We start from the raw sequence: 26,331 nt of genomic DNA on the forward strand, positions 1-26,331 counted from the left end.
TTCCTCAAAAGTGGTCAGAAAAAGTTTGGCAGATGTTGCATTTTCAAGGAGGCACCAGGTGTTAAAAGCGATTTAGTAGACCTGAAACTCATATCACTGTTTAAAAGTCTTTCAATTATTTTTGCACAACGTTTTGATAATCCTTGGAGAGTTTTTTTTTTTTCTTCAGAGGTGTACGGCTTAAAATGTTGACCACTGGTAAAAGCTAAAGTTAATCAAACTGCATACTGTTCGACAGCCAGCAGGTGAAAATCTCTGCGATTGTAATAATCTATAAACTTAAGTAGCCAGCGCTGAGTCGGATAAACAGAAACACAACCCACGTTTAGTTTGCTGCTATGGCCTGCAGGATTCTGAACAACTTATTTTAATCGTTTTTAAAAACATTTTTAACTAATTTGTCATTAGACAAACTTTAAAACTTTCAAGTGTCACCAAATATCTTGTTTTTACCTGCATGACCAACTTTAGTATGAGAGTTAAAAGGTTTTTGTTCTAATTATATTTGAACTTGATTAGAACCTGTGTTAGAACCCAGCCTGCAGAAACAGTTCTCACTTTCATTTTGCTGTTGCTGACAGATTAGTTCATTAAAACTAAAACTTAAACTAAAACTCCCTAAAACTTAGCTAGTGTCTAAAGATAAGGCATTATCACAACAAAGAACAAAATATTTCTAGATGAGATGATTTAAAAAAAAATAATTATCTGATCTCCATAGAAAAGCTTATTAGCAGCTAAACGCTCTCAAGGTCTTGTTATCTCTAAGTAAATAAATTATGTCAAAATAAACATGGGGTTTTTGTCAAATTTAGAATGAAAATAGTTATTGCAGATAATCATGTCCACTATGCTATCTTGAGAGAACTAGGCCATTATGTTCAAAGGCTCCCAGGGTCAATCATCGTGATGATTAACTCTGATTCCTCTACCTTTTACTTTCTAGATACAAAAAAAGAGTTGTTGATGCCTCTGGAGCACTCAAACACAACTTTGTTTCATGTTGTGATTTTTAAATGTGGTTTTAAATAAAAAAAAGACTTGTTTGACTAATATTTCCAGAAATGTGTGAATCTACTGAGTGCACCTGTGTCCGCCTAGCACTCATCCACTGTATATTTTACTTAGATTTCTTTTAAAATGACTTACTTTTGATGCAAAATGACCATTAAAAAAGTAAAAGCTAGTGCTCATCGATGTTTTTAAAACTGAACTCATCAGGTGAAGGGATCATCCCAGAAAGCAAATGTTAAAGTGAAAATTGGGCTGTATTTTTTATTTTTTTGCAAGAGAGATCTTTCAGTTAGACAGTTCACATTGTGAACTTGGATTACAGTGAAGAAAAAGCAGATGCAGATTAAACTGTTAACTAAAAATACATTATGGATGGACTGAAATTCTGCAGGATGAGCAGCAGAAGACAAATACGGAGATAAAAGGTCCTCCTCCTGAACATAGAACTTCATGTTTGAAGTCAAACAAAGGGACTAAAAGATCAGGACATTAACATTTTGGAGATGTGGTTAGGAAACGCAACAGATCTTAACCCCACTGAGAACCTAAATATTGACTCTTCACATGAATGTGATGTATTTGCTTACTTCCAAAAAACCTTGAAAAACTCCTCTAAAAAAAATCTAAAATTGTTGAATCTACAAAACAGATTATATTCTATTTCCCCCCAATATAAGCAGATTAACTATTCATTCATTCATTCATTTGTCACAATATTATCAGAATATTTTGAGTCCCAAACTAAATTAGATTAAGAGAGCAAATAGAGAAATTTAAAGCAAATGGAATAGAATTCTCCACTGTATTCTAACGTTGAACGGCGCCCTCTTCTGGCAGAAACGCAGATCGACTGAACACCAGAGAGACAGGAGTGAAGCAGATGGAGGCCCAGTGAGTTGCCAGGTTTGACATAAACCCCAAAACAAAATGTGATTAAACATTTAAAAGAAAAAGAAAGATACGGAAATAAAGGTGTGTAGAATTAGGCTATTATTAGAAATGATAAAAATAAACTTAAAAATGCAAGAAATCAGTCGTTAACGTCGTAAATAGAAGCTCAGCTCATCTCCAGATTTGGGAGAACTATTTAGCCATACATGGCGCCCCTCACAGACCAGGCACTTTGCGGCTGAATCGTCCAGCTTCTGTGTAGCTTTTGTTCAGCGGGCGTTGAACCAGGCATCAAGCAGGCATGAACTACACATTACACGGACACTAAACGAAACAAACGCATACATAAATGCAAAGCTAGCCTTGTTTGGTGAGGTCGGTGAGTATGAAGAACACACAAACCGCTAACAGCTGCTGCTAAATACCGCTAAGCTAACGAGCTAACAATGTACATGTGATAAACTCGCTCAGAAAAAAATAATGTTTACAAAGCCTAACGCTAGTGACTAAGTGAAGCTTTTGGGCACATTTACTAGCTATAGTTTTGTTCTTCTCTGGCATGTTTATTGTTTTCTACGTGTTATAATAGTTGCCTTGTTTATCCTGGTTAGGCTGTTGTGGTTTGTAGCATTTCAGAAAAAGCTTATATTTAACAATAGAAGGATTTAAACTGGGTTCTCTTTACCCCCACTTTGATTTGCTCTTATATGAGTATATACAGTGATATGTGGTTCGTACATTTGGTGCAAAGCTAATTATTTGTTATTAGTTGAACATGTAAAGTAAGGCACTGCACATATCTAGAGCAACTGCAGTTGAGGTCCAGTACTTTGTATAAATGGCCTTGGAGGACATTTAGTCAGCTCAGAAAGAAAATAAGACAATAGCATTAGAAAATAAATATATGAGAAATGTCCACCTTTGCATGTTATGGTGAGATAATGACTGCCATATGTCCAGAATGAGACGTATCAATGAATCTCTTTTATCCAGCCTGTTAAAGTTGTTAGTGGAACCTTTAAAACTGAAAATAAAGGATAATAGTTTGGCTTCTTTTTCTTTAGATGATTTCTTAAAGTCTGCTCACAAACATTGCTATGTTGCTTTGAGTCTTCTGTCCTGATGCTTTGATTTTTTTCCATAGTCCACCCAGATGTCTCCTTCTGAACATTTTGTTTATTGATGCTCCACATTTATAGCAAGCTGACCGGGAACGGTAACATCTTTGGTCATACTTTGTTTAATGACCTGCTTGAAGGAGATCCATCATGCTTTCAGCTGTCACCCTCGTCCGTCAACAAATCATTTTCTAGCAGCTCATTAATTTATACAAGCACTTTTCTGACTGTAGATGTGTTGGATTGCCATTTATTACACGAAAGTGATTTTTTGCTGAAAAGAAAAACATTTGACTCAACATCCTCCATTGTTTTTTTTATGTTTACCACTGTTATCATTGGCTTACAGCAAGAATTTCAGATTGACCTTTTTTCTTTTGTAGTTTTGTCTACTGTCTAATTATTGTTTCAGCATGTTTTATGTGGTTTGGTGTATATGTTGACACAAGTGGTCCCAACCTGTGTTTTACTTCTGAGCCCCAACCAGACCTGGACTGTTTTTACAGCACTGAGTTTCAACTCCCAGTCCTATTGTTGAATCCTGAGGGATCCTGCTTCGACGGAAGTCCTGATTGATCCTCCTCCTTTTAGGCAAATAGCAGCCAGGGGCTTTTAATTACATCACATACACTCTTATCATCTTATTAAAGGGCATTCCTGAAGATTTATCTGTATTCTGTTATTAAGACTAAGCATAGGAAGGGAGACTGAAGGTCAGATGAACTGAAACCATTAGGCTCTTGATAATAATGTGTGGTGTTATGCGCATGGTGTCTTGATTAACGTCACCAATCGGAAACAAAACACACATGCTAAATAAAAGTTAACTGCAAAGGTAAATTAAATGTACAAAAGTACAACTGAATCTGCGCAAGTTATATCAACTTGTGGCTCAAACAACAGTATTAATGCCAAGAGGGCGTTCTGCTCACCGAATTGTCTCGCGTCCATTTCTAAACAAAACCATATATAACGCTTTAATCTGATTTTCTTTGTGTCTCCTTTACACATCCAACCAGTTGGACACAAACCTGCGAGTCTGTGTTTTGTTTGTACGTTTTACAATAGTCAGTTCTGCAGATTTAAGTTAAACATGTGACGCTTACTGTGTCGTTACAGTTCAACATGATAAATCTTTGCAGCCTTTATGCTGCTTGTTTAAAGGATTAGCCAGAAAACAAGTGTTTAGAGTGAGGATCAGGTGAGGGCTTAGACCATTAAAAACACAAAGTAGGAAAAGAGGACTTAGCAGTGTTGATGCTAAGTCTTTTTTTCCAGGCATAAAGGTCAGCAGAGGCTTTGACAGGCTGTGCAGGAAAGAAGAATGACTTGTTTGACCTGTAACCAACACATGGAGGACTCTGTGGGTTTCACATTTCTGGTGATGTTTTTCATTACTGGGTTGTCAAAAACCTCTCGGGCCACAAGGGAATGATCTTTACTTGCACAAATCTTTTGTTTTGTATGGACACAAGGGTGTGTGTGTTCGGGAAATCACATAGTTGTATATAGCACAATTTCAGGCTAGTCAGAATGCAATGTGAATCTGAATTAGATTTGATGTTTCACGCATGCTCTGTTCAGTAACAAGGCTGTTCCCAGAGTGCAGCACCAACTTCACTTATGACAAACTGAAGTACGGAGGGGTATAATCCTGCATCATTGTACAACTCCTCCCTTCCTTCCCGTTGGCACAGTGGAAGAAATACTCCCGACTGTCTTCAAAGCCTGTAAAGTAATGCTGTTTTCTTCAGCAGGGGAATGTCAAATATTGAGATTGGTTTACAGATTTTCAAACTTGGATCACTTTCCAGGTTTAATCCACTCAACCTTGAAACTGATCAACGCTTGATTAGATTTCGAATAATGTCTTTGCGAGCTTAATCTTAAAAGATGGAGGTAATGCTGTTGAGATGCAGGGTCAGGCTTTTCCTAGCTGATAGTAATTTCTACTTTTTGAGTTAAGATATGATGATCTTCGGCTTTTATGAATTGTGAGTTTGAATTTGGTAAAAGATGTGCTGAGGGTTCTGTAGTAGACCTATTGGCTTTTATGCTGACATAAAATTCAGGAAAAAAACCCGTAGTAATTTGTAAATTTAAGTACATTCCTAATGTTTGTCTAACATTTTCTGTTTGTGGATGGGTAGTAATTAGTTTTGTTTCATAAATATGGGGGAATATTCCTATTATTTGATTTTTTTTTTTGATAGATTTTGGACTATGGATCAAGTAAATGTTGGTCAATTCAAATCTCTGGATGAGTGATTGGTACAACTAGTTTAATTTTTTCAGCCTCAGATACTAATCAACACTTGATTCAGTTTCCTAAAATCTACTTTCTTCACATGCTAGAAATATAATTTTTGAACTGTATGAACTGTCACACACTACAATTTGTGTGTTTATTAGGCTTTTATTCTTAGACTTCTTTTTTTTTTCAGGTAAAAAAAAAGAATCCAGTATAATTCCAGAAAAGCACCAGCAGCTATCCCTCTCACTGTTACTACCATCTTCCCATCTGTCATCTCCTCTTCCTCCGACTGCTCCACTTCCCAACATGGCAACTGTGTTTGTTCTCCGGCCGTGTCGCTGAGCCGCCGCTCTGGACCGCCACCATGGAGAAAAAACGCAGAAAGAAATTAATCTAGCTGCCCAGGCTGTTTGCAAAATGGACTCATTTTTGGAGCTGTGGACCTGAAAATGCTCCGTCTCAGCCTCTGATATGATAACACAGTTCGTGCTACTTTCTTTACGAGCCAAAATGGTTCTATTCTTGTTGCTGGCATCCACACTTTTGGGAACGCTGGCAGGCCTTTTGCCTGTGGTGGGGATGGGGTCAGAACGGGAGGCAAACCCCAGATCTGACTATCAGCCCCCCAACCTGCAGCCCCTCCCCTCGCCAGCCAGTTCAAACTGCTCCCAGTTGACCCTGAAACTGGAGTTTTCTTCTGAGGTGGTAGAACACGGTAGGAAACTGTTTTCATTGATTATTATTAGACATTTAACATTTCCGCTGAAGACTAAATACACCTTGCACTAATAACGGGCACCCCTGGTTAAGATGTTTTTAAAATATTTACCACACGTTCAAATTTTATTACGGTTGCATAAAGTGAAAGAAATACAATATAATACTATAGTTTCCCTTTTTTGTTTTTGGTTATTTAGAAATGTATAAGCTGACAGTAAATCAATTTTATATATATATATATATTTTTTTTTTCCTGAAAACTGCACATTAGGGTGGTTTTAAACATAAAATATGGAAGAAGTATTTTGGACATTTTTAACACCAAATGTAATTTTTAGCATCACAGAATGCCAAAATGGGTTTGACACCAATTGTTGTGGCAATAAAAATATGTTAAGGAACAAAAGTTTGTCACAGAAAAATCAGTTTGCACCACAGTAACAATTAGAAATTGTGGGGTTTGGAGCTAAATGTCAGAGATAAGCATTGAAATGGTATCCAGCCATTTCTATGTCTACATTCTAACCTCTTTGTTTGAGCGGCATGCCGGAAATGTGTCTTTGTAAACATAAAGTTGACTAAACTGTACCTATATGCTGTGGTCACATGAGACAAAGATTGAGCTTCTTTTAGAAGGATTATTGGAAAAACATCTCATAATCACTATAAATTAAATTTTCTTTTCTTTTCTTGGTAGACTGCATTATGTGATAAAAATGCAACCTATCTACTTATAAAGAAAAAAAATCTTTCATTTAATTAGAAAGATAAAATAAAAATCTTTCAACTGCATAATTATCCAAGTTATGATATAATTCTGTGAAACTACATTTAACGTGTTGTAAAACTTTGCAAAGAATGCACAGGAACACTGATTCCTTTCCTGTCCTCTAACCCAATGGTTCTCAAACTTTTTTCAGTGATGTACCCCCTTAAAAATATATTTTTAGTCAAGTACCCCCTGACACTGGCAAAACATTTTTGGAACAAAAAAGAGGTACAGTGCCTTCTTTTTCACTTTATCTATACTTTCAGCAGCATTGCTGCTATGCTTTAGCCACGTCTCCATAGATACAGTGTAATCATGATAACGACAAGTCGTTGACGAGTGCCCTGGGTCCGTGGGTCAAACTAACTTGGTGGGGGGGTCCGTTTTATTTTAAAGGATATTGAAACTAAATACTGAATATAAAATTCAGTGCATGAACACACATTTATATTTTATCGAACTTTTTACAAAATAATTTTTCCCAAGACTTATTATGAGGAGCCTACTGATTTTTTAAAGATATTTTGAAAAGCTTCACGTACCCCCTGCAGTACCTCCACGTACCCCCAGGGGTACACGTACCCCCATTTGAGAACCACTGCTCTAACCTACTGTCCACTCTGTGTCTCTGCAGAGTACATCGTAGCGTTTACAGGGTACTTCTCAGCCAAGGCCCGCAGCCTGTACATCAGCAGTGCCTTGAGGGGAGTTGGAGACAAAAAGCTAGAGTGGCACATCGTTCCCAGAGAGAACCCGGCTTCAGACTTCCCTAGCGACTTCGAGCTGGTCCACATCAAGCAAGCTTCGTCCAGCAGCCTGCTGACCTTAGAGGATCACCCTTACATCAAGAGGGTGACGCCGCAACGCAAAGTTTTCCGATCCCTCAAGTACATTCCCTGTAAGTCATACAGTAGGGTGTCATTGTGCAAGGATAAGAATCAGTTTTTTTTTCAGGGTTGGCACGACTGTCTGAGAAATCCAAAACCTTGAACAGATACAGGAAGCAGTTCAGCTGCTGCTTTTCACAGACCGACTTTGTTTGCTCTGAGAGACGGTGCATTTTTCTGTCTCAGACAGAGAAATCTCTGGGAATGCTGTGCTGCAGTGTAGGTGCACAGTGCACCTACACAATCCTGATACAAAGTGCCGGAGCAGCTTGGGGGTTGCTGATGGGTCTTAGCTTGTGTTGAAGGGTGATGGGAAGTAGGACACAGAACGTCTGTTAGCTCTCTTTGGGTGGGAGTAGGTGAGTCAGAGAAGAGTAGGAGGGGTACGCCCTGAGCCTGGCACTGGATGAAAGACTTCAGTGTGCCACCAGCCTGCTTATTAACATGCTGTGTCACTATGGGTGGTGTGAGTTTCTGGAGAAAGTTTGCAGTGGATTTTAAAGTCATAAGTAACCATGGTGCTGCTACTCTAGTTTAAGTGACAAAGATTAAAAGGTATAAGGTTAAAGGGTGTTTTTATTTGTTTTTTTTAAGGTTCAAAGCAAGTACAAGTAAAACTTTAATCTGCTTCCCAAATTATGCAGAAACACATTCCTTTATGAGCTCAACAATATTTCAGAGGTGTCATTATGAATACACCAGATGCAAACCCAGTCATATCTTAGAGAATTATCTTTACTAGTACTATTTTTCTTTCTACCATTTATTCATTTATTCATTGAGCCATATTACTCAATTCAGCCATATTGACTTGAGTACTAAGACTCCATCTCAATATGGCTGAAAAACCTAGTATGATATAGACATTTTGTGCCAATTGATATCAATAATGAGAGGTTGAACAGCTAAAGCCCTTTTCCTGCCTACATCTATCAGAATGCTGTGTGGTTCTATATTAGAGTTGATAAATATTCTATTTATTAAATATTCTATCAGATGTATTATTTATTGATATTGAACTTGTCTGTTGTAACATATATTGTCGATTTATTGTCCAGCACTATTATTACATTAAAAACGTAAACTTCAATCTATTTTATGTGAAAGATATGTTTTCAGCCTGTTTGAGTCAGTACTTTGAAGTATCTTTCATTGAAATTAGACCTGCGAGACTTTTGGTAAATATCTGTTTAATCGACATCTGTGGTGATATTCATGGAAAACATGAGGTAGGAAGGCTTAACAAACATCTAAAACTTTATTTTAAGACTGAATTTTCTAGCCAAGATATCTTTTGAGAATCAAACATAGTTCCAAATAAAAGTCAAAGGAATAGTATAATCTTTCATTGCTTTTGAATCTGTTGTTGCTTTTATGTCTTAAATAAAATAAGATCATGTTATACATCATTGCTATACATTTTCTGCATTACCATGTAAATGTTGTATTGTTGCTCAGGATTAAGCTACCACAAGGATCTCATACTGGTTTTTGATTCTTCTTTAAAAGCCTCAAAAAGACGTGCAGAGCTCTACTGTTGCTTAATAATCAACTGATGATAATTTATTCTTTCAGTGACTCAGATTATGCGGAGACAATTTCAAATTTGGCATCTGTGATCAGTCGTACATTTTAATATGAATACATTACAATGGCAGTGTTTAGAATGAAATCAGTTTAATAATGCTAACAAAAAGATTGGCTGCATGTCTGCAAGTTAATAACAATGAATTTGACTGTTAGACATGCTCCAAAAAACTATGTAGAGATTAAAACTAATTTTGATCTCTGTCTTCATGGTTTAATTTTTTTCTTGTAGCACCTGAACCTGCTGCACCCTGCAACGGCACACATGACTCCCAAAAATGGCAGTCGTGGCAGTCTTCTCGACCCTTCAGGCGAACCAGCCTGTCGCTCGGCTCGGGTTTTTGGCACGCCACCGGTCGCCACTCCAGCCGCCGGCTGCTGCGTGCCATCCCCCGCCACGTTGCTCAGATCCTGCAGGCAGATGTTCTGTGGCAGATGGGACACACAGGTGAGAAAGTGACTTGTACTTCCAAGGAAAAAGACACATAATAATCTTAGCATTTCGTTCCAATAAAAGTTTTTTTTTGTGTGTGTTCAGGTTCTGGTGTAAAGGTAGCGGTTTTTGACACAGGGCTGAGTGAGAAGCATCCACATTTTAAGAACGTGAAGGAACGAACAAACTGGACCAATGAAAAGACTCTGGATGATGGTGAGGATGAAAACTTTTTAGGTCAGATGACTACTTATTTTATTAACTGCAGAGGTAAGAGAAGCTTAGAATAATAATGTTTGGGGTTTTGAAGGTCTTTCTTTTGTCTGTATTTCTTTCATTCTGAAATGGTAAGACTGTTTGGGGTGTTGTTTTCAGTTTGTTTACACAGGACTAGTTGATCTCGCTTTACAAAAATTTGGGCAGAAATATTTGGCTGGGTAATGGAAGCTAAAATAAAAATCAAATGAATTTCAAAAACACCGAACCCCCTGCAGTGTTTGATAGATCAAAATCAACCTGGTCTAAATTAACTGGGAATATTGGATCCAGTCTGTATCTGACATCAAATCACTTGTACCACACCTGAAACCAAACTCAAAATGAGAAAAATCAAATGCAATCCGTCCTGAGATTGGATACAGTGTGTTTTTGGCGGAAATGATGCGATTACATGGCAAAACATTACTAGTTGGTGTGGAGTAAAACAACAGACATGCTTGCTGCTAATTCTGTGTGGTCAAATTATAGTTGATATTTGAAACTCAGCATATAGTCTAAACAAAACAACAAAAATATATTCAGTCTAAAGCAGAAGTTGTCTAAACATTTTACAGAAGTTAAAAAAGTATTGCGTTAAAGGATTATTTGTCATAATTATTTTAGTTGTATTGATTTTGGCTCTTTTTATATTTATGCAACCTTGAAAATGTACTGAAATTTCAGTCTAGGAACCCTTTGTATATTAAAACACAGAATGTAGAACAAGTGAAGGTAATAAAAACAGTATATGGCTGTAAACTAGTTCATTTATGTAGTAAACTCATAAAATAGTTCATTTTAATCTGCCTGATATGAACCTTGACCTAGTTCTGTTGAGATGTAACTTTGCACAACTCTGTACATTGACCTTTCACAACACTGAATACCTTATTATAAGTAATCTGATTACCTGATTATAAGTAATCTGATTACCTGACCAAAGGCCAGAAATACAATTCATATTTTGTCACTGAATATGAATGAAAAGGAAAATTAGGGAATCCAAACATATTTCTGTCTCTAGACTTATTCTCTATGCTTTTCCTTGAATGTTTCTTTTACATAATTTTTTCTTCCTTTCTTTTTTGTATCTTTCCTTTCTACTTATGACCTTTTTTCCTTCCTTACTTCCTTTCTTTGATTCTCCTTCCTGTCTTCCTTCTTATTTTTTTCCTTCCTTCCTCTCTTCCCCCCTTTGTCCCTTCATTCATTCCTTTCATCTGTCTTTCCCTCCTTCTGTCTTTATGCCATTCATTCTTTCCTTTACTCCTCCCTTCATTTATTCATTCCTTCCGTTGTTTTTGTGCTTCCAGTTTCAGGTTTGTCCAGGTTTTATGTTTAAAGCTATACCACAGTAGAAATATCTGTATTGCACTCGTTGTGTTAAGTGTTTTAGATTTTAAAATAAGCTCTTGAAACTTGAGTCTGGAAAGATTTAAGGTTCTTACATGAAACATGTAGAAGTCTTGATTATTATCAGTAATCTTTATTTTAATTGAAACATTAGTTTGTGTAATGATGCATAATCTGTATTGTGAACGCAGAGACATGTTAAGGTGTGACTGGTTGAGCATCTTGTTATTGAATAGTTCAGATTGTGATCAACTGCTCATCCTGTTTTTCAGGCCTGGGCCATGGGACGTTTGTAGCAGGAGTTATAGCCAGTATGAGGGAGTGTCAGGGCTTCGCCCCTGACTCTGAGCTCCACATCTTCAGAGTGTTCACAAACAACCAGGTACCTGCATCACAGGCTCAATATATAAGCCCAGTGTTTGATTTTATCTACATTTAAAGAAATGTAATGGAAAATTAATTCTCAAATAAAGCCAAAATGTATGCCTTTTTCACATTTTAGGTTTCCTACACCTCATGGTTTCTGGATGCTTTCAACTATGCCATCCTGAAGAAAATTGATGTTTTGAATCTCAGCATTGGTGGACCTGACTTCATGGACCATCCTTTTGTTGATAAGGTGAAGCATAAAACTGGGTGTCGCCTAGAAGCTCTATGTAGTCTTCTTTATTACAACAAGTAAATGAGGCATAGCAGGTCAACAGTCAGCTCAATCAGGTCAAACAAATGGTCTTCAAGGTGTTCTTCTTTGTGTAATATTGTAAAAGATGTGTCAGTTTTGAAAAAAAAAATTGATCAGATTAATGGACATTTTAGTCTTGAATCAAACATAAAAAAACCTCCATGTATACATGAAAGCGTGTGTTCCTAGAATTAACTAAATTTTTTATTGAAAACTAGGTCCATCAAAGATCATACTGTTTGTTGTTGTTTTTAACATTTGCTGAAGAATTCACTTGAACTTGTTTTGCAATTGTTTCGTATGCTTGACTTCCAGGTGTGGGAGCTGACTGCCAACAAAGTGATCATGGTTTCTGCTATCGGTAACGACGGACCTCTGTATGGGTACGTTCATCTTTTCAGCTTCCACACAGCTGGTGCTTCTTTGAAGGAATCCCATTTTGATCTGGTTAATACTGATTCAGTGGATCTTAGAAAGATGCTGTACCGTCAGAGAAGCTAAACGTTGGCCAGCTGTGATCTAGCACTGGAACCAATTACTTAGCAATAGGTCAGCAGTTCCCAATTTAATTTCTGACATGAGGGCCTAGTTTCCACTGCTTGTGGAAACAGTGCTATTACTATTAACCTATAATGTCTCCCTTGAGCTTTTTAAATGTATTTTGGGATACCTTTCAGCACCTTGAACAATCCAGCTGACCAGATGGATGTGATTGGAGTTGGAGGGATTGATTTTGAGGACAACATAGCCAGGTTTTCCTCCAGAGGCATGACAACTTGGGTAAGTTACACACATTGAGATCTCCAAAGAATTTGTCCACGGCCAATTTTATAACGTCTATAACATTAGTACCATGCAAAAGTGGGTTCAGTCTGATTATTGTATCTTTGTGCAGGAGCTTCCGGGGGGTTACGGCAGAGTAAAGCCCGATATCGTGACCTACGGTTCAGGGGTTCGAGGCTCAGGGTTGAAGGAGGGATGTCGCTCGTTGTCTGGTACCAGCGTTGCCTCTCCTGTGGTTGCTGGTGCCGTCACCCTTTTGGCCAGGTGAGATTCTTAAGCCAGATTAATCTAGCTGTGTCTTCGTGACGATATTTTAGTTTTACACCCCACAAACAATCTCTAAAGAGAGAGATACAGACATTGTAATGCCTGCATTCACTGCTAAGAGCTTTCCACTTCTGAATTATAATTATGTTGTAAGTTGATTTTTAAAATGCCAACAGAACAAGCAGGTGCAGGGTGCAAAACAGGTTGCATTTTGCACCTGCTAAATGCCATTTATTGAAAAAAAGGGCATAGAAGGATACCCAAAGTACAGAGCCCTGATCGGTCTATCCATCTACCACTTTGTCCTTGCGTCACACATGAACACCATACTCCGAAAGTTGAACATTTCTGCTTGGGGCAGATAATTAACTCCAACAATCAAGCATTCTGCTTGTTTCCAGTTTCTCCACATGAAGGACTGGGAAAGCTTTTCTTGACCCAGTCTGCTACAGGTGGATTTGTTATTGTTCTTTGCTCTTGTGTTTGTTTGCAAACGAAATGTTGTTTGGCATTTATGTGCCAGAAAACAAGATGAAATTGGTTTCTGACAGAGAAATGTCAGATTTTGACAGAGCCAATAAATTTAGTGTCAGTGATTGTGGTTAATGGGATATTTCTCTCCTCAGAGACAAAAGAAATCATCTTTAATGTTAGACACTGAAAAAGAAGCTGCCAGAACTGATTCCCTCTGTTAACATAACAGATTATTTCTACAAGGAATCCCTGTGCAGAGTGTTTTAAACAGTGTGTGAATTGTCAGCTCAGTGTAACATTTCATGATATATATTCCAGATTGCTGAAGCTTAACCTTGTTATTATTTCTGGTTTTGTAATCCTTTATGAGTGCGGAGGCACGCTGCTGATTGTTTTTTGGTGTTATTTCCCGTCTTTCAGTATCACATACTAGCACAGTGAAAAGCTCTCTTGTTGCAGAGCCGTTACTGAGCCAGTTTGTCAGCTTATATTGCTGTGTTAAACATCACAGCCACACACATTCTCCTCTCTGAGTTGCAACCTGGTGAATCCGACACCAGCAGAGTCACAAGAACTCAGTCTGTTCTGATTCCTCCTGCAGCACCGTTCTCAACCGGGAGCTGGTGAACCCCGCCTCCATGAAACAGGCTCTGATTGCCTCGGCTCGCAGGCTGCCCGGGGTCAACATGTTTGAGCAGGGCCACGGGAAACTGGACCTGATCCGAGCATATCAGATCCTGAACAGCTACAGACCCCAGGCCAGGTGAGCACACCAGTGTGAATTGACTAAAACAAAAAAAACAAACACAAGCAGGAAACAGAGGGTTGTGCACAGACAGAGAGCAGGAATCTGTTGAAGTCATGTTGTTTTTATACACACACACACGCCCACCCCCACCCAAAGATGATGTAACTGACCAACCCAGTGGTTTTAGAGTCCTCTTTGATGAATTTTATGCATACTGTATGTTTACGTTGAACCTGCAGGGAAAGTTTGTTTTGAACAGCAGTTTTAATTTTATTATACTATCACCCTGTAAATATCAGCAGCAGAAACTGATCTGGATGTGGAATAATCTTATAATCCACTTGTATGTGTGTAATTGGTGTGAGAAACAGTTTGCCTGTACACAAACAAAAAACTCATATGTAATCTTTGCTCTCATGATGTTAGATATTATTTCACAGCTTGATTCCAGCCTTGTGTTTGGTGTAACTGATAAGGTTTCCTTTCAGTCTCTCTCCCAGCTACATCGACCTGACAGAGTGTCCATACATGTGGCCTTACTGCTCTCAGCCAATCTACTACGGAGGAATGCCCACCATCGTTAACGTAACCATCCTCAATGGCATGGGGGTCACAGGCAGGATCATTGACAAGGTAGGCAACCAAGATGGTAAATAAAGGGGAATCATGGTCCTTATGTTATCTCTGGACTGGCTATGCGGATCTTACGTTCTAGTTTAGTTTATTTTATGTATTTGTAATGAACTCATAGATTAAATGAACATCCTCCCTTTAAGCCCTGCCAGTAAATATCGCTTATTTCTGCTCAGCCCATCTGGCAGCCGTACCTGCCTCAGAACGGTGACAACATCGACGTGGCCGTCTCATACTCACCTGTGCTGTGGCCGTGGGCCGGTTACCTGGCCGTGTCCATCTCTGTGGCCAAGAAAGCTGCATCGTGGGAGGGCATTGCTCAAGGTCATATAATGGTGACAGTTGCCTCTCCTGCAGAGAATGATGTAAGTCAGAGGAAAAACACTACAGTAAACAACTCCCACATGAGCTGAGTTCCAGTTTTAAATTATTTAGTTAAGATATATTCTAGTACTTTATGTATTTATGAAATTATTGTTAGCTGTTTTAGTTTTGCAGTCAGTAGTCTTTTCATTAGCCCCCAATAGCTTTCTTTCTTTTTTTTGTGTAGGAAATGTATTCCATTAGATCTTGCCCTTTTATATATATATTTTTGGATATTTTGTAAAGCTCCAGTATGGATCATTTAAAGTGGTCCATCTTTATGGATGTGCTGTAATTATTCGTGTCGTTTCTTTTTCACAGTCAGAAGTTGGAGGGGAGCTTACGTCTACAGTCAAGCTACCTATAAAAGTAAAGATCGTGCCCACTCCACCTCGCAGTAAGAGGGTGCTGTGGGACCAGTACCACAATCTGCGCTACCCACCCGGCTATTTTCCCCGTGACAACCTCCGCATGAAGAACGACCCGCTGGACTGGTACAGATTTACAGAAGTTGCTTCATCTTTGACATCTTGCATGAGAGATTTTTATTGGATTGTTCCTGTAAGTCAGCTTGGTTAAAGGTTAGTGGATATTATTCTGGTTCCAGGAATGGGGATCACATCCACACCAACTTCAGGGACATGTACCAGCATCTGAGGAGCATGGGCTACTTTGTAGAAGTTCTGGGAGCACCTCTGACATGCTTCGACGCCAGCCAGTATGGTACGGACATAGAAGCTCAACACCTATACGAAAATATAGATTAACCATTTTGGATGTTTTTTCTTGGGTTTTATTGGGACAGATTTCCTAATGAATATTAAAACTGGGACATCCAATTGAAAACGACTTTTCTGCTTGTACATTTTTTAAGATTCATATATCTATATTTTTTATTCTAAAGGATTTAAGGGTGATATTTCTTGTTTTGCTGTAGGCACACTGTTAATGGTGGACAGTGAGGAAGAGTATTTTCCTGAAGAGATCACCAAGCTGAGGAGAGACATTGACAACGGCCTGTCGCTCATCATCTTCAGTGACTGGTACAACACCTCGGTGATGAGGAAGGTCAAGTTCTACGATGAAAACACCAGGTAACAACTTGGGAACCATACAACTCTGTCGCAAGTTATTACACGTCTAACTACACATTTAATGACTGATTTATGAGTAATTTAATTGCCTCTGTTGGCATTGTGCTGCAGTTATCACTTTCTCAAAATCAGGTCGATCATAAAACCTGTCATTAAAAAGGTGTGGCTCATACGATAACAGTAGATACCTACTTTGAGTGACATTAGATTATTTTTATTTCAGTGAAGTGTTTGGTACAAACTCATATCTGTTGCATATTTATGCAAGGGAAAAATGCATTGTGATGAATTCTTGCTGCCTTGCACAACATGTTAGAAATCACCATTTGATATATTTCATTGCTCTTCATGACCTGGAGATTATTTATGTAATATAGAATAATGTAGTGTGCACATAATATATGCAGAAGAATACAAATTTAGTTTGATAAGAGTTACTAAGATGTGTGATGTTTATATACAAAACCTGACAGGAAAAATCTGAATGAATAAGAGAATCAGTAAAGTTAACACCATATTATAATGTTTTATTTGTACACTTTTTTTATTGTTTGTTCTTTTTACAACAACTGAAAACAGATTGCACAGTTTTTCCAGTGTTAACAGAGGTTCCAGTTTATTGTTTGTTGTTGTGTTTTTTAGGTCCCTAATGTTCTGTTTTTTGTGGACTATGTGTAATTATCATATTCCGAATTGTGATTCAATTAAAGCTCTGGTACATGCTTGTTTAAGTGGATGCAAAACAACCTAAAAGGCTGAACAGATGCACATAATGTTCTCAGTATTATGGAAACAAATTGTAGTAATTTCACCCAATAGTCCAACACTTTATATCTGTCTGTGTTTGTTTGCACAGCTCATAATGTGAATATTTTCTAGTATGTCTGTGCTGAAATTGTTTAGCATCAACAGCAGAATGCCTCCATCTCAGTTCAGTCGGTAGGTCTGTGAAATGAACAATGCGTCCTGTCGCTCCATTATTCAGCACTTCAGTGATGAACGTCCTATTACCTGACAATTACGTTCACCTAGAGTTTTATCGTGTGATAACACTCCCAAGATGAACTGTGTGGTGCAACTTGCTGTGTCACAGGTTGTCTCCCTGTGCTTTTATTTATGTGTTCGTTCTCTGTAATAGATGTCGTACATCACGGCTTCTCCAATTCGGAGCTCCTCATGCAGATAACCATTACTCAGCTGCTCCATTTAGATCCTACCAGAGATTTAAAGCAGTTTATGCATATAAATGCAAACTTCATGGCTTTAAAATATTGTGACTGGTGGCTCTGTTTTAATATGAAATTGGCCTTGTTATTGCATTTTAAATCATCTTATTCCCAGTTGCCTACAGAGATGGTGAGAAAACGTTAGATGTTTATCAATGTAGCTATTTACAGGGCTTTAGTATCAACAGTTATGAATTATATCAGATTTTTAAAGTGTTTTTTGATGCTTTAATTCGAAAACCTGAAGCATCTTCTTGCTGCAACCTGCAGACAGTGGTGGATGCCGGACACAGGGGGCGCTAATGTGCCAGCCTTGAACGACCTGATCTCAGTCTGGGGGATGGCTTTCAGCGACGGGCTGTATGAGGGGGACTTCACCCTGGCTGATCATGACAGTAAGATTTTATAGAGTCCTCTGGTCTTGCACTGAGGCCCTATTGGCACAGAAAATAAATAAAGCTTTTGTCTCTGGCTTTCTTGCAGTGTATTACGCCTCAGGCTGCAGCATTGCCCGTTTCCCAGAAGATGGAATTGTAATTGCCAAGAACCTGAAAGATCAAGGTACCAGGGTCCCCCTTAAAGTTTAGACTGTCAGACAGCTCTGTGTAGCAGGGAGCTGGCGGGCAGCCACATACAGTCAGACAAGCAGTTTAATCTGTGTGTTAGATAAAAAAAGAAAGAAAGAAAACTGCAGTGTGTGTGTGGCTGTGCAGGTCTGGAAGTATTGAAGCAGGAGACTGCTGTGGTCGAGGGAATTCCCATCCTGGGACTGTACCAAACCCCTTCAGAGGGGGGAGGTCGGATAGCTCTGTATGGAGACTCAAACTGCATTGACGACAGTCACAGACAAAAAGGTGAAATCTCTCGTGTCTAATCTGTTTTCACACACCTGGAACTTCTTGTTTATGTTTTTGCATCTTGCTTGTTCCTCAGACTGTTTCTGGTTGCTGGATGCTCTGCTGCAGTATACTTCTTACAGTATGACTCCTCCCAGCCTCAGCCACTCCCACAGCAGAGTGGCGCCTCCTGCAGGTGCAGAGCGGCCACTGCCCCAGAGACTGGAAGGTGAGAGGGAAACCCCAGCTCAACTTCTCCTCCACAACGGATCTTTAAGGAAACAAAATCTCATTGGAAATGATCTTTCAGACAGCTCCATGTCATTATTGAAGCACAAATGTCTGCTTTCATCTGAACTCTTCAAGATCTGAAGTCTTGGGGGGGGGGGGAGATTCGATTCCTGACACTGAAATACCTCTTTTTCTTTCTCATTACAGTCTGTTAAGTTTGACATTTTTGAAAATAGTTTCACTGAAACTGTTTATTTTTTCTACAAAATGCCAAGGTTAAATTGGATAAGGGTTGTCATCTTTGAAGTCCTTTTTGCAAAGTTTCAGCTAATGCAATAAAAAAAAAAAAATTAGAATAAATTAAAATGTTGTGTTTGCATAGCTAAAATTTTGACATATTTTTGTTATTGGATTAAATAAGATAATTTTTTCAATCACATGCTCATCTCCCTCAAGGAGATGGTTGCTTATTTAGTCATTGGTTTTAGTTTGCATTTTAATAATGTTCCATAAATTTGTCCACTGAATCTAACTGGTTAGACATAAATGTTTAGTTTAGACAACAATCTCAGATGTAACAGTCACTGACAGAAACTCCACGTCTTCTTTCTCTCTGTCTGCTTTTGTAGGTATAACTAAACATTACTTGTATTTTTCAGGGAACCACCTGTACCGTTACTCCAAGGTTCTGGAGGCTCACCTCGGTGACCCCAAGCCACGCCCCCTACCAGCGTGTCCCCACCTATCCTGGGCAAAGCCACAGCCACTCAATGAGACGGCCCCCAGGTGAAACCAAATTCAATTTAGTTTACATTTCATGGACCTGTAATGTTATTTTAACAATTTATGGGTGTTGGTTTTTTCCTCCCTTGATGAGATTATTTATGAGAGCAGGATATGTAAAGTAGGAATGATTCTTTAAATGACAGAATAATGCATTGAAGCTTCCAAAATTAATTAAAACGTGTTGTTTATCCAAACTTTGAATGAACCAAAATAGGATAATTGCAGCAGAACATGCTGCCTCCTTTTAAAATGTTAATTTGACACTCACTCTCTGCTGCTATCTTCATGTTTCTCCTCTCCACCAGTAACCTTTGGAAGCACCAGAAGCTTCTCTCAGTGGATCTGGACAAAGTGGCTGTGCCTAACATGAAGTCATACCGTCCCCAGGTCCGACCCCTGTCCCCTGGGGAGAGCGGGGCCTGGGACATTCCAGGAGGTAACGGAGCTCTACAAGTTTTTACTGTCAGCTTTCTGAAATGAAAGTTTTGCTGAATGGATCTCTGAATAGAAGAATAAAAGGCAGTCGGTTAACTGTTTACGCTTTTGAAGGAATTTGGTTTAAGCTTATTTAAGTAAATGTCTGTTTCTGCTCATGTGATATTTGCATAAGTTCAGTTGTAAACAATTGCTGGCATAAAGAAATATACAGTATGACATCCAGCAAGAAGACTTTACTACCAATCATGCTGCTAGAGCTACATTAGTTTGCTACAAGAGCGAAACTGAATTAACTAAGAAGAAATCTTTTGGAAAATACTTTGTTAAAGAATCAGAAGTCATATTTTTCAATTGACTTAAACAATAAATGAAAAACTTACTGTAATGAGGTACAAAACATTTAAACTGCTTCTCAATAAATTAAAATATTTTTAAAAAATGTAATTTATTTCAATAATTAAAAGCAAAAAGTGAAGGTCATAGCTTTGTAACATACTTATTTGTTAATTTTTGTTGATTATGAGTTACTATGAGTTACAGTGAATAAAAACCAATTATGCAGCTTCTCATATTATAAGATTATATGAGACTGATTTTTAAGACAGAAGTGTTATGCTGTGACCCACGCAATGATGGAAGACTGCTGACTTGACAAATGTTTGTCAGTCATTGGCCACCTCCACTAGGAGGGTGAGAACCAGTTGCCAAAGAAACTGGTTCTTCAGAGTACTTCATTCATTCATTATAATAAGAAACAGAGGGAAAAATTGTGGTGGAAAAGTTGTGTTTAAAGAATATGATTTACTTCTTCAATTGAATTACAGAAATGCATTTGATGTCCTCGTTGGAGATGCGCCTGTGATGGACAAAGCTGTTCATGGCATTTACTCTCTTTCCCTTTAGGGATAATGCCGGGTCGCTACAACCAAGAAGTTGGTCAGACCATCCCCGTATTCGCCTTCCTGGGAGCGATGGTTGTTTTGTCATTTTTCGTGGTTCAGCTCACTAAAGCCAAGAGCAAACCGAAGCGCAGGAAACCCCGGATCAAACGGCCCACATACCTCCAGCAGCAGACAGCGACAGCTGGGAAAAACCCCACTGTGTGACTGCATATTTGCACTGCTGCCGAATAGCTGGGCCCAACTCCAGAACTGAGACGTTGAAGAGATAAGTCAGAGGAGTTGAACTGCTTGGGCAGACTGTTGGACTGCTTTTTAAAGCTCGCCAGACATCTCCTGGAAACGTTTTTTTTTTTTTTTTGTGCCTCTTGTCCGTTTAAGGCTGTCGTTGGTGTTTTGTGTATTTGTGGACCAATGAACAGTGTTAGACAAAACCCAAGTCTGGACCCCAAAGGTCCAGCTACAGTCCAAGTACACATTGTGTCAACATTTCCTTTTCTCTTCTTTGACCAAATGGGTTCTTCATAAGTAAAATATCTTACTTTTATATTTATTAAATTTGTTCTTACCCTAAAACATGTGTTACACTTGTCAGTAACTCTTTAAATAGTTGGCACACAAACAGGATAAAATTGCTTGATCCTGGTTTTTCAAGTCCTGCCCCTATCTGTTGAACATCACTGTTGTTTTCATATTTTATACAGTCAATACATCTGGTCAGGCTTTCTGTTGAAATCCTCCCTTTTGGACTCCAGTGTCTTCAACAGACTTGGTCAGATATCGCATCAATAAAAAAAAGCATCATCAAAGGCATTGTGTTTTTGTTTCACTGTCAGACTTAATCGCAAGGGAAAGCTCTGTGGCTGAGGTCCTCAAATCCAGGCCTCGAGCTAAATGTGTCCTTGATCCAGCACACCTGAATCAAATGACTGATTTGTGACTGGCCCTCTGCAAAACTGGATAAAATACAGAGGAGGCAATTCAGCCATTAATTCAGCTGCGTTGGGGCAGAGACGCATCTAAAACATGTAGGACACATGTTCTCGAGGTGGATTTCTTCGTCTTTAGTAGGCTGAGTCACAGTTTGGTGATGCAAATAAAAATTTTGTCAGTGTGAGCACCTCTGACAACATTCAGACAGATTTATTAGCTAACATACATTGCAGTCCAAGCAGCTCTTTGTTATATGCATATTATGTAGAGTGATACAGCAGGAGCTTCATAAAGAGAAAGAGGCCCTATTTAATGGTGTTAAATTACAAAGTTACATTTCTTTTCAGTTATGTTTAATATATACATCATTCTTATAACAGCCAAAGGTAAAATAGTTACTTGATTGTGCTATAATATGGCAATATGTGCCTGGAAAATACATAATACTGTCCCTTTAAGCTGTCCCAATCACCATATAAATAGCCAAAAGCCTTCGCCTTGCCAGAGTTGGCATGTTGAAGTTTATGACGTGCTTATTTGGAAAGGAGAAAGCCTCCTTTCTAAAAGCAATACTATGAAAAGTCACATCTGAAAGAACCTAAAGAAGATTAACACAGGTCAAATTGGATACATAATGCATGACACGAAACCCAAACTGGTACAGGCACCTTGTTTCATCTGCCAACAACATGGTGGTGAAAGTATGATTTTTCACAAAATATTCCAAAGTCAATTAATTGTGAGATTGTTTTAACAGTTGAAGTCTGACTCAAACTGGGTCATGAACAGGGCAAACAGCAGCAGAGGCTTACTAATGAGCCATTATTTTATTCAGGTGTGTTGAACCACACAGAGAACGAAAGCATGCAAGATATCATCCTTGAGATCTGACTTTGGACACTACTGTCATAAAATCTTCCTTGATTGATGGACAACAATAATTGCTTCTCTTAAAATTATGTGTGGCTGTGTCTCTGTTTTGGTGTTAACCCACCTGCATGCTAAGAAACTGCAAACTGAACAAAAACGGTTTTATAGAAGTGCTCACACTGATCATCTAATCAAGTGTATTTGATTATCAGCACATTGCTGTTAATCTAACTTAAACCCCACGGTAACAGGGTGCAGTTAAACTTTTCACACACAGCCTTTCCATGTTAGCTTTTTATGCCTAATAAATGATGGTATGGAATATGTTGTGTGTTTTTGTACACTTGAGATCCAATATCTTTAATCATTTAATTTTTACTGAAGACCAGAGGCATTTTTAATAATGTCCTGATACGGAGAACCCTTAACGAGGCTGTGATTTATTTTTTACGATGGCAGTTTACTATAAATAGTTTAGAGCCCATATGTTTGTGATTATTAACTTATGTTATTTTAGTGTGTGTCTAAACCTCGAAGAACAAAAGGATTTATTAATCACTGGCGATGAGTAAAAGGAAAAAAAAAAAAGTAGGGTGACATTTAGCTTCAACCAATGTCTGAGTGGGAGCACCGATGATAACATGTTTAACTCCAATCAAGTCCCAGCTGGATTGAGAAATTACAGTGATTTGCTGAGGAGCTGCTGTCATAATTAATATTTCCTGAACATTTAGACATTGCTTCACTGCTGGTGTCATGAAGAAGTGATGAAAAACTATTTTAGCAGTTCTTCAGAGTGAAAGACTGATTAAAAAGACGAGGTTTACCATGTGAAATTCCTTTTCACCTTGCTGCTTAACGACACACATTTCCTGGTCTGTGCGGAGAAGAAATAACTGCATTCCCTTCTGAGGAGTAATTCCAGATTGAACAGACAAATCCATCCCAGTCTTGGAGTTGGGATTGATTATGGGCTGGAATCAGTGATGCAGGCTGATTTCATCAGAGGTGCTCCAGGCTCTCAGCTTAGGCTCTTTATCTGAGTCTAATCGGTGAGATCAGCCTGTGACTCTGTCACCTGTCCTCTTTGTTGATGGCCCCGCTCTGAAGCTAATCTCTCTTGGAACCTTGGGAAACTGGTAAATGACCTCGGAGATGGCTAGATGCTAACAAGATTTGGGAAAGCTGGTGGTGAGAGGAGGTCACATGCACTCTTTCCCTGCAACGTTCCCAGATTTAGGGGACTTCCTGTTTGGCCAGTCAGGTCACCTGGAAGAATCATGGTGAAATATTTTAAGTTCTGTGGTTGTGCTGTACCACTCTGCATCTTACACCCCTGCTACCCCTCCCATCCCACCTCCTCACATGTCTTTGGATTAGCCCACACTCCATGTTTCCTTGAGCGTAATGCGTTTCTAGTTGAGTTGAGTTGAGAAAAACTTTTTATGATTTGACAAATGTCAAAATCATAAAAACAGCTTTTAGCTGGATTACATCCAAGTCCAATTTCAGCTGGTTGTTATGAAATGTGTGAACACCTATGCTAGGAGACAAATATTTTCAAAGCTTACTCAAACCTTTAATGTGACATATGTCTTACATTATTTAGCTGTCACACAAATCTGTTTGAGGACAAAAAGGTAAAAAGAACAAAGAAACGTGGAATAACCTGTTTGCATAAGTTTGCAGACCCTAATACTTTGTTAAACACCCTTTGCTTCCATTTCGGCATCTGTCTTTGGTATGTGTCTGTCACTGTCTTGATTGAACTGTAAAAGTTCAGCCAACCTTGCAGGATCTTATTAGCATTTGCTCTTTATCATCCTTATATAAAGCAATACTTTGCAGAGAGGTTTAAAATAACCAAAACCATTTAATTGCACTAGTATCAGTCAGGAAAAGTACCCCAAAAATCATGTCTTAAAGAGCAGATTTGACCCAAATGGACAATCTCTCAAAACTTTGAGACAGCATGGATTATGTTCTACTGAAACATAATCCATGTTGGGGCAAAAACTGAGACTTTTTGGCCCATCTCCAAAAGACAACCATAGCCAACTGTCTCTGTGGGTAACTTTTCTTCAGCTAGAACTACTTAGACACGGGATATTATTTTAAAACTAGAAAATTTCTGAAGAAATTTAACCGGGGCCTGTAAAAAGTGTGCCGGTCAGTTTGGGTCCGGCGTTGTCATGCTAGAAATTAGCATCAATGCTAAAGAACGCTGCAATGTAATCAATAGCATGTGGAGAATCACAAGAATGTTAAGTAAGGTGGACATGCACCATTCAGTATGATTTAAAAATTTGTCAAGGCTTTTACTTTGGAATTTTTGTTAAACTTCATTTCAAAGGGCCAAACTAATCCCATGTGTAATAGTCATTGGGTTAAATTAGATATATAATGCTCAAAACAGAAGTAGTTGATGTAAAAATATTAAAGGCTTTTATTTTGAAATTTTTGTTAAGCTTCATTTCAAAGGTCCAAACTAATTCTATGTGTAACAGTGCTTTGGATAAAAAAAGTCACATAATGCCCAAAAGAGCAAATACCTGATGTAAAAATATTCAAGGCTTTTAATTTGAAATTGTCAGTATGCTTCATTTCAAAGGACCAAACTAATACCATGTGTAACAGTGCTTTGGATGAAAAAGTCAAATAAACCCAAAAAGAGCAATTACATGATGTAAAAATATTCAAGGCTTTTATTTTGAAATTTTCACTATGCTTAATTTTAAAGTTCCAAACTAATCCCATGTGTAACAGTTACTGAGTTAAATCAGTTATATACAGCCCATAGCAGCAAGTAGTTCTAAAGGCCAGTTCCATCCTGATCTGTTTCAACTGAGTGTTCCACCAACCAGCAGCCAATAGCCTCCTCAGTTCCGTTGCTATGGTAAATAATTGTCTCGGCAACTGTGAGCTGTGAGTCAGACATGCTGGGGGACACAATTCTCTGTTTGAGCCAGCCAGTTTCATCCAAAAAAGCATTGGGAACAACTCCTTCCCGTTCGGGAACCGTAATACATATTCGAAAACCGTTTGAAGCGTATGAGAGGCCTATGTGTCTTCTGCGATAGTCCCGAGATTCATATCTCTACCTCACTCACAGCATTAACAGCGATGAGAGAAAGAAATGTTTTGCCCAGATCTGAAATTTTAGTCAAATACATGGGAGAGAGCCTCAGACAGCCTCAGAAAATCCTGTCGCATGACTTTGCTCTGAAGCACCGTGACAGAAAACCGTACGGTCTAGATAAATTTCGAAAACATTTTACCGGAGCAGACAGGCGTATCAATGTCAGGACCGATTTTGATACTAATCGTGCGATATTTGTGGGCGTGATGGCGATTTCAAAAATGATTTGGGGTCAAAAATTCTCTTCATTTCTCACTCTAGCTGAGCTGCAATCAGTCTGAGGCACACTCTAATTTTAGGAAAAATGAAAAACTTTGGGTCGCTTAGAGACAAATTGTGGACAAACCGTAATTGGTAGCCCTCTTCACTTTCGAAGAGATCACGGACGTATCTACAAAATGAAATTTGAATGGTATTTCTACGTGAATTCGTGACGACACAGAAAATCCTCAAAAATAGGGTATTTGTAGGATTTTTCCCATTGACTTATAATAGGGGTTTTTTTTCGTAGTTTTTTGCGAATTATGTCGCCATGTTAACCCCAAATCCCACCAAAAGTAATAGCTCCAATGGCGTGAATTTTCTGCACGTTTTGATACCTCATTTGTAGGTGTGCACGCAGCGGAATGAGCCGCATTAACGGTT

General features: G+C 38.6%; 1 protein-coding gene across 2 annotated transcripts; it reads left to right on the forward strand.

The window, feature by feature from the left end:
* The first annotated feature begins 2,119 nt into the window (after window positions 1–2,119).
* On the forward strand, window positions 2,120–21,641 carry mbtps1 (membrane bound transcription factor peptidase, site 1). Of its 2 annotated transcripts, none has more exons than XM_023324664.1 (23): window positions 2,120–4,758; window positions 5,468–5,992; window positions 7,401–7,664; window positions 9,473–9,688; window positions 9,779–9,889; window positions 11,557–11,666; window positions 11,787–11,903; window positions 12,282–12,349; window positions 12,644–12,746; window positions 12,862–13,013; window positions 14,092–14,253; window positions 14,727–14,871; window positions 15,048–15,236; window positions 15,556–15,728; window positions 15,842–15,957; window positions 16,172–16,328; window positions 17,825–17,949; window positions 18,038–18,115; window positions 18,268–18,408; window positions 18,488–18,619; window positions 19,281–19,407; window positions 19,713–19,843; window positions 20,749–21,641. In XM_023324664.1, exons 2-23 carry the CDS (start codon window positions 5,749–5,751, stop codon window positions 20,949–20,951), a joined length of 3,264 nt encoding a protein of 1,087 aa, XP_023180432.1. In that variant the 5' UTR covers window positions 2,120–4,758; window positions 5,468–5,748; the 3' UTR covers window positions 20,952–21,641. The 2 variants fall into 2 exon arrangements, with proteins under 2 accessions (XP_023180432.1, XP_005815080.2); XM_005815023.2 differs by having other exon boundaries at window positions 2,120–2,284.
* Window positions 21,642–26,331: the final 4,690 nt, after the last annotated feature.

Source organism: Xiphophorus maculatus, chromosome 2 (assembly GCF_002775205.1).
Source record: "Xiphophorus maculatus strain JP 163 A chromosome 2, X_maculatus-5.0-male, whole genome shotgun sequence".
Classification (NCBI taxonomy): Eukaryota; Metazoa; Chordata; class Actinopteri; order Cyprinodontiformes; family Poeciliidae; genus Xiphophorus; species Xiphophorus maculatus.

Excerpts from the sequence above, each read along its gene's own strand:
- mbtps1 (XM_023324664.1), top strand. The coding sequence starts at position 5,749 with ATGATAACACAGTTCGTGCTACTTTCTTTACGAGCCAAAATGGTTCTA. Across the intron at positions 13,014-14,091 it reads GCCGTCACCCTTTTGGCCAG|CACCGTTCTCAACCGGGAGC; the intron begins GTGAGATTCTTA and ends TTCCTCCTGCAG. Across the intron at positions 17,950-18,037 it reads CACCCTGGCTGATCATGACA|TGTATTACGCCTCAGGCTGC; the intron begins GTAAGATTTTAT and ends GCTTTCTTGCAG.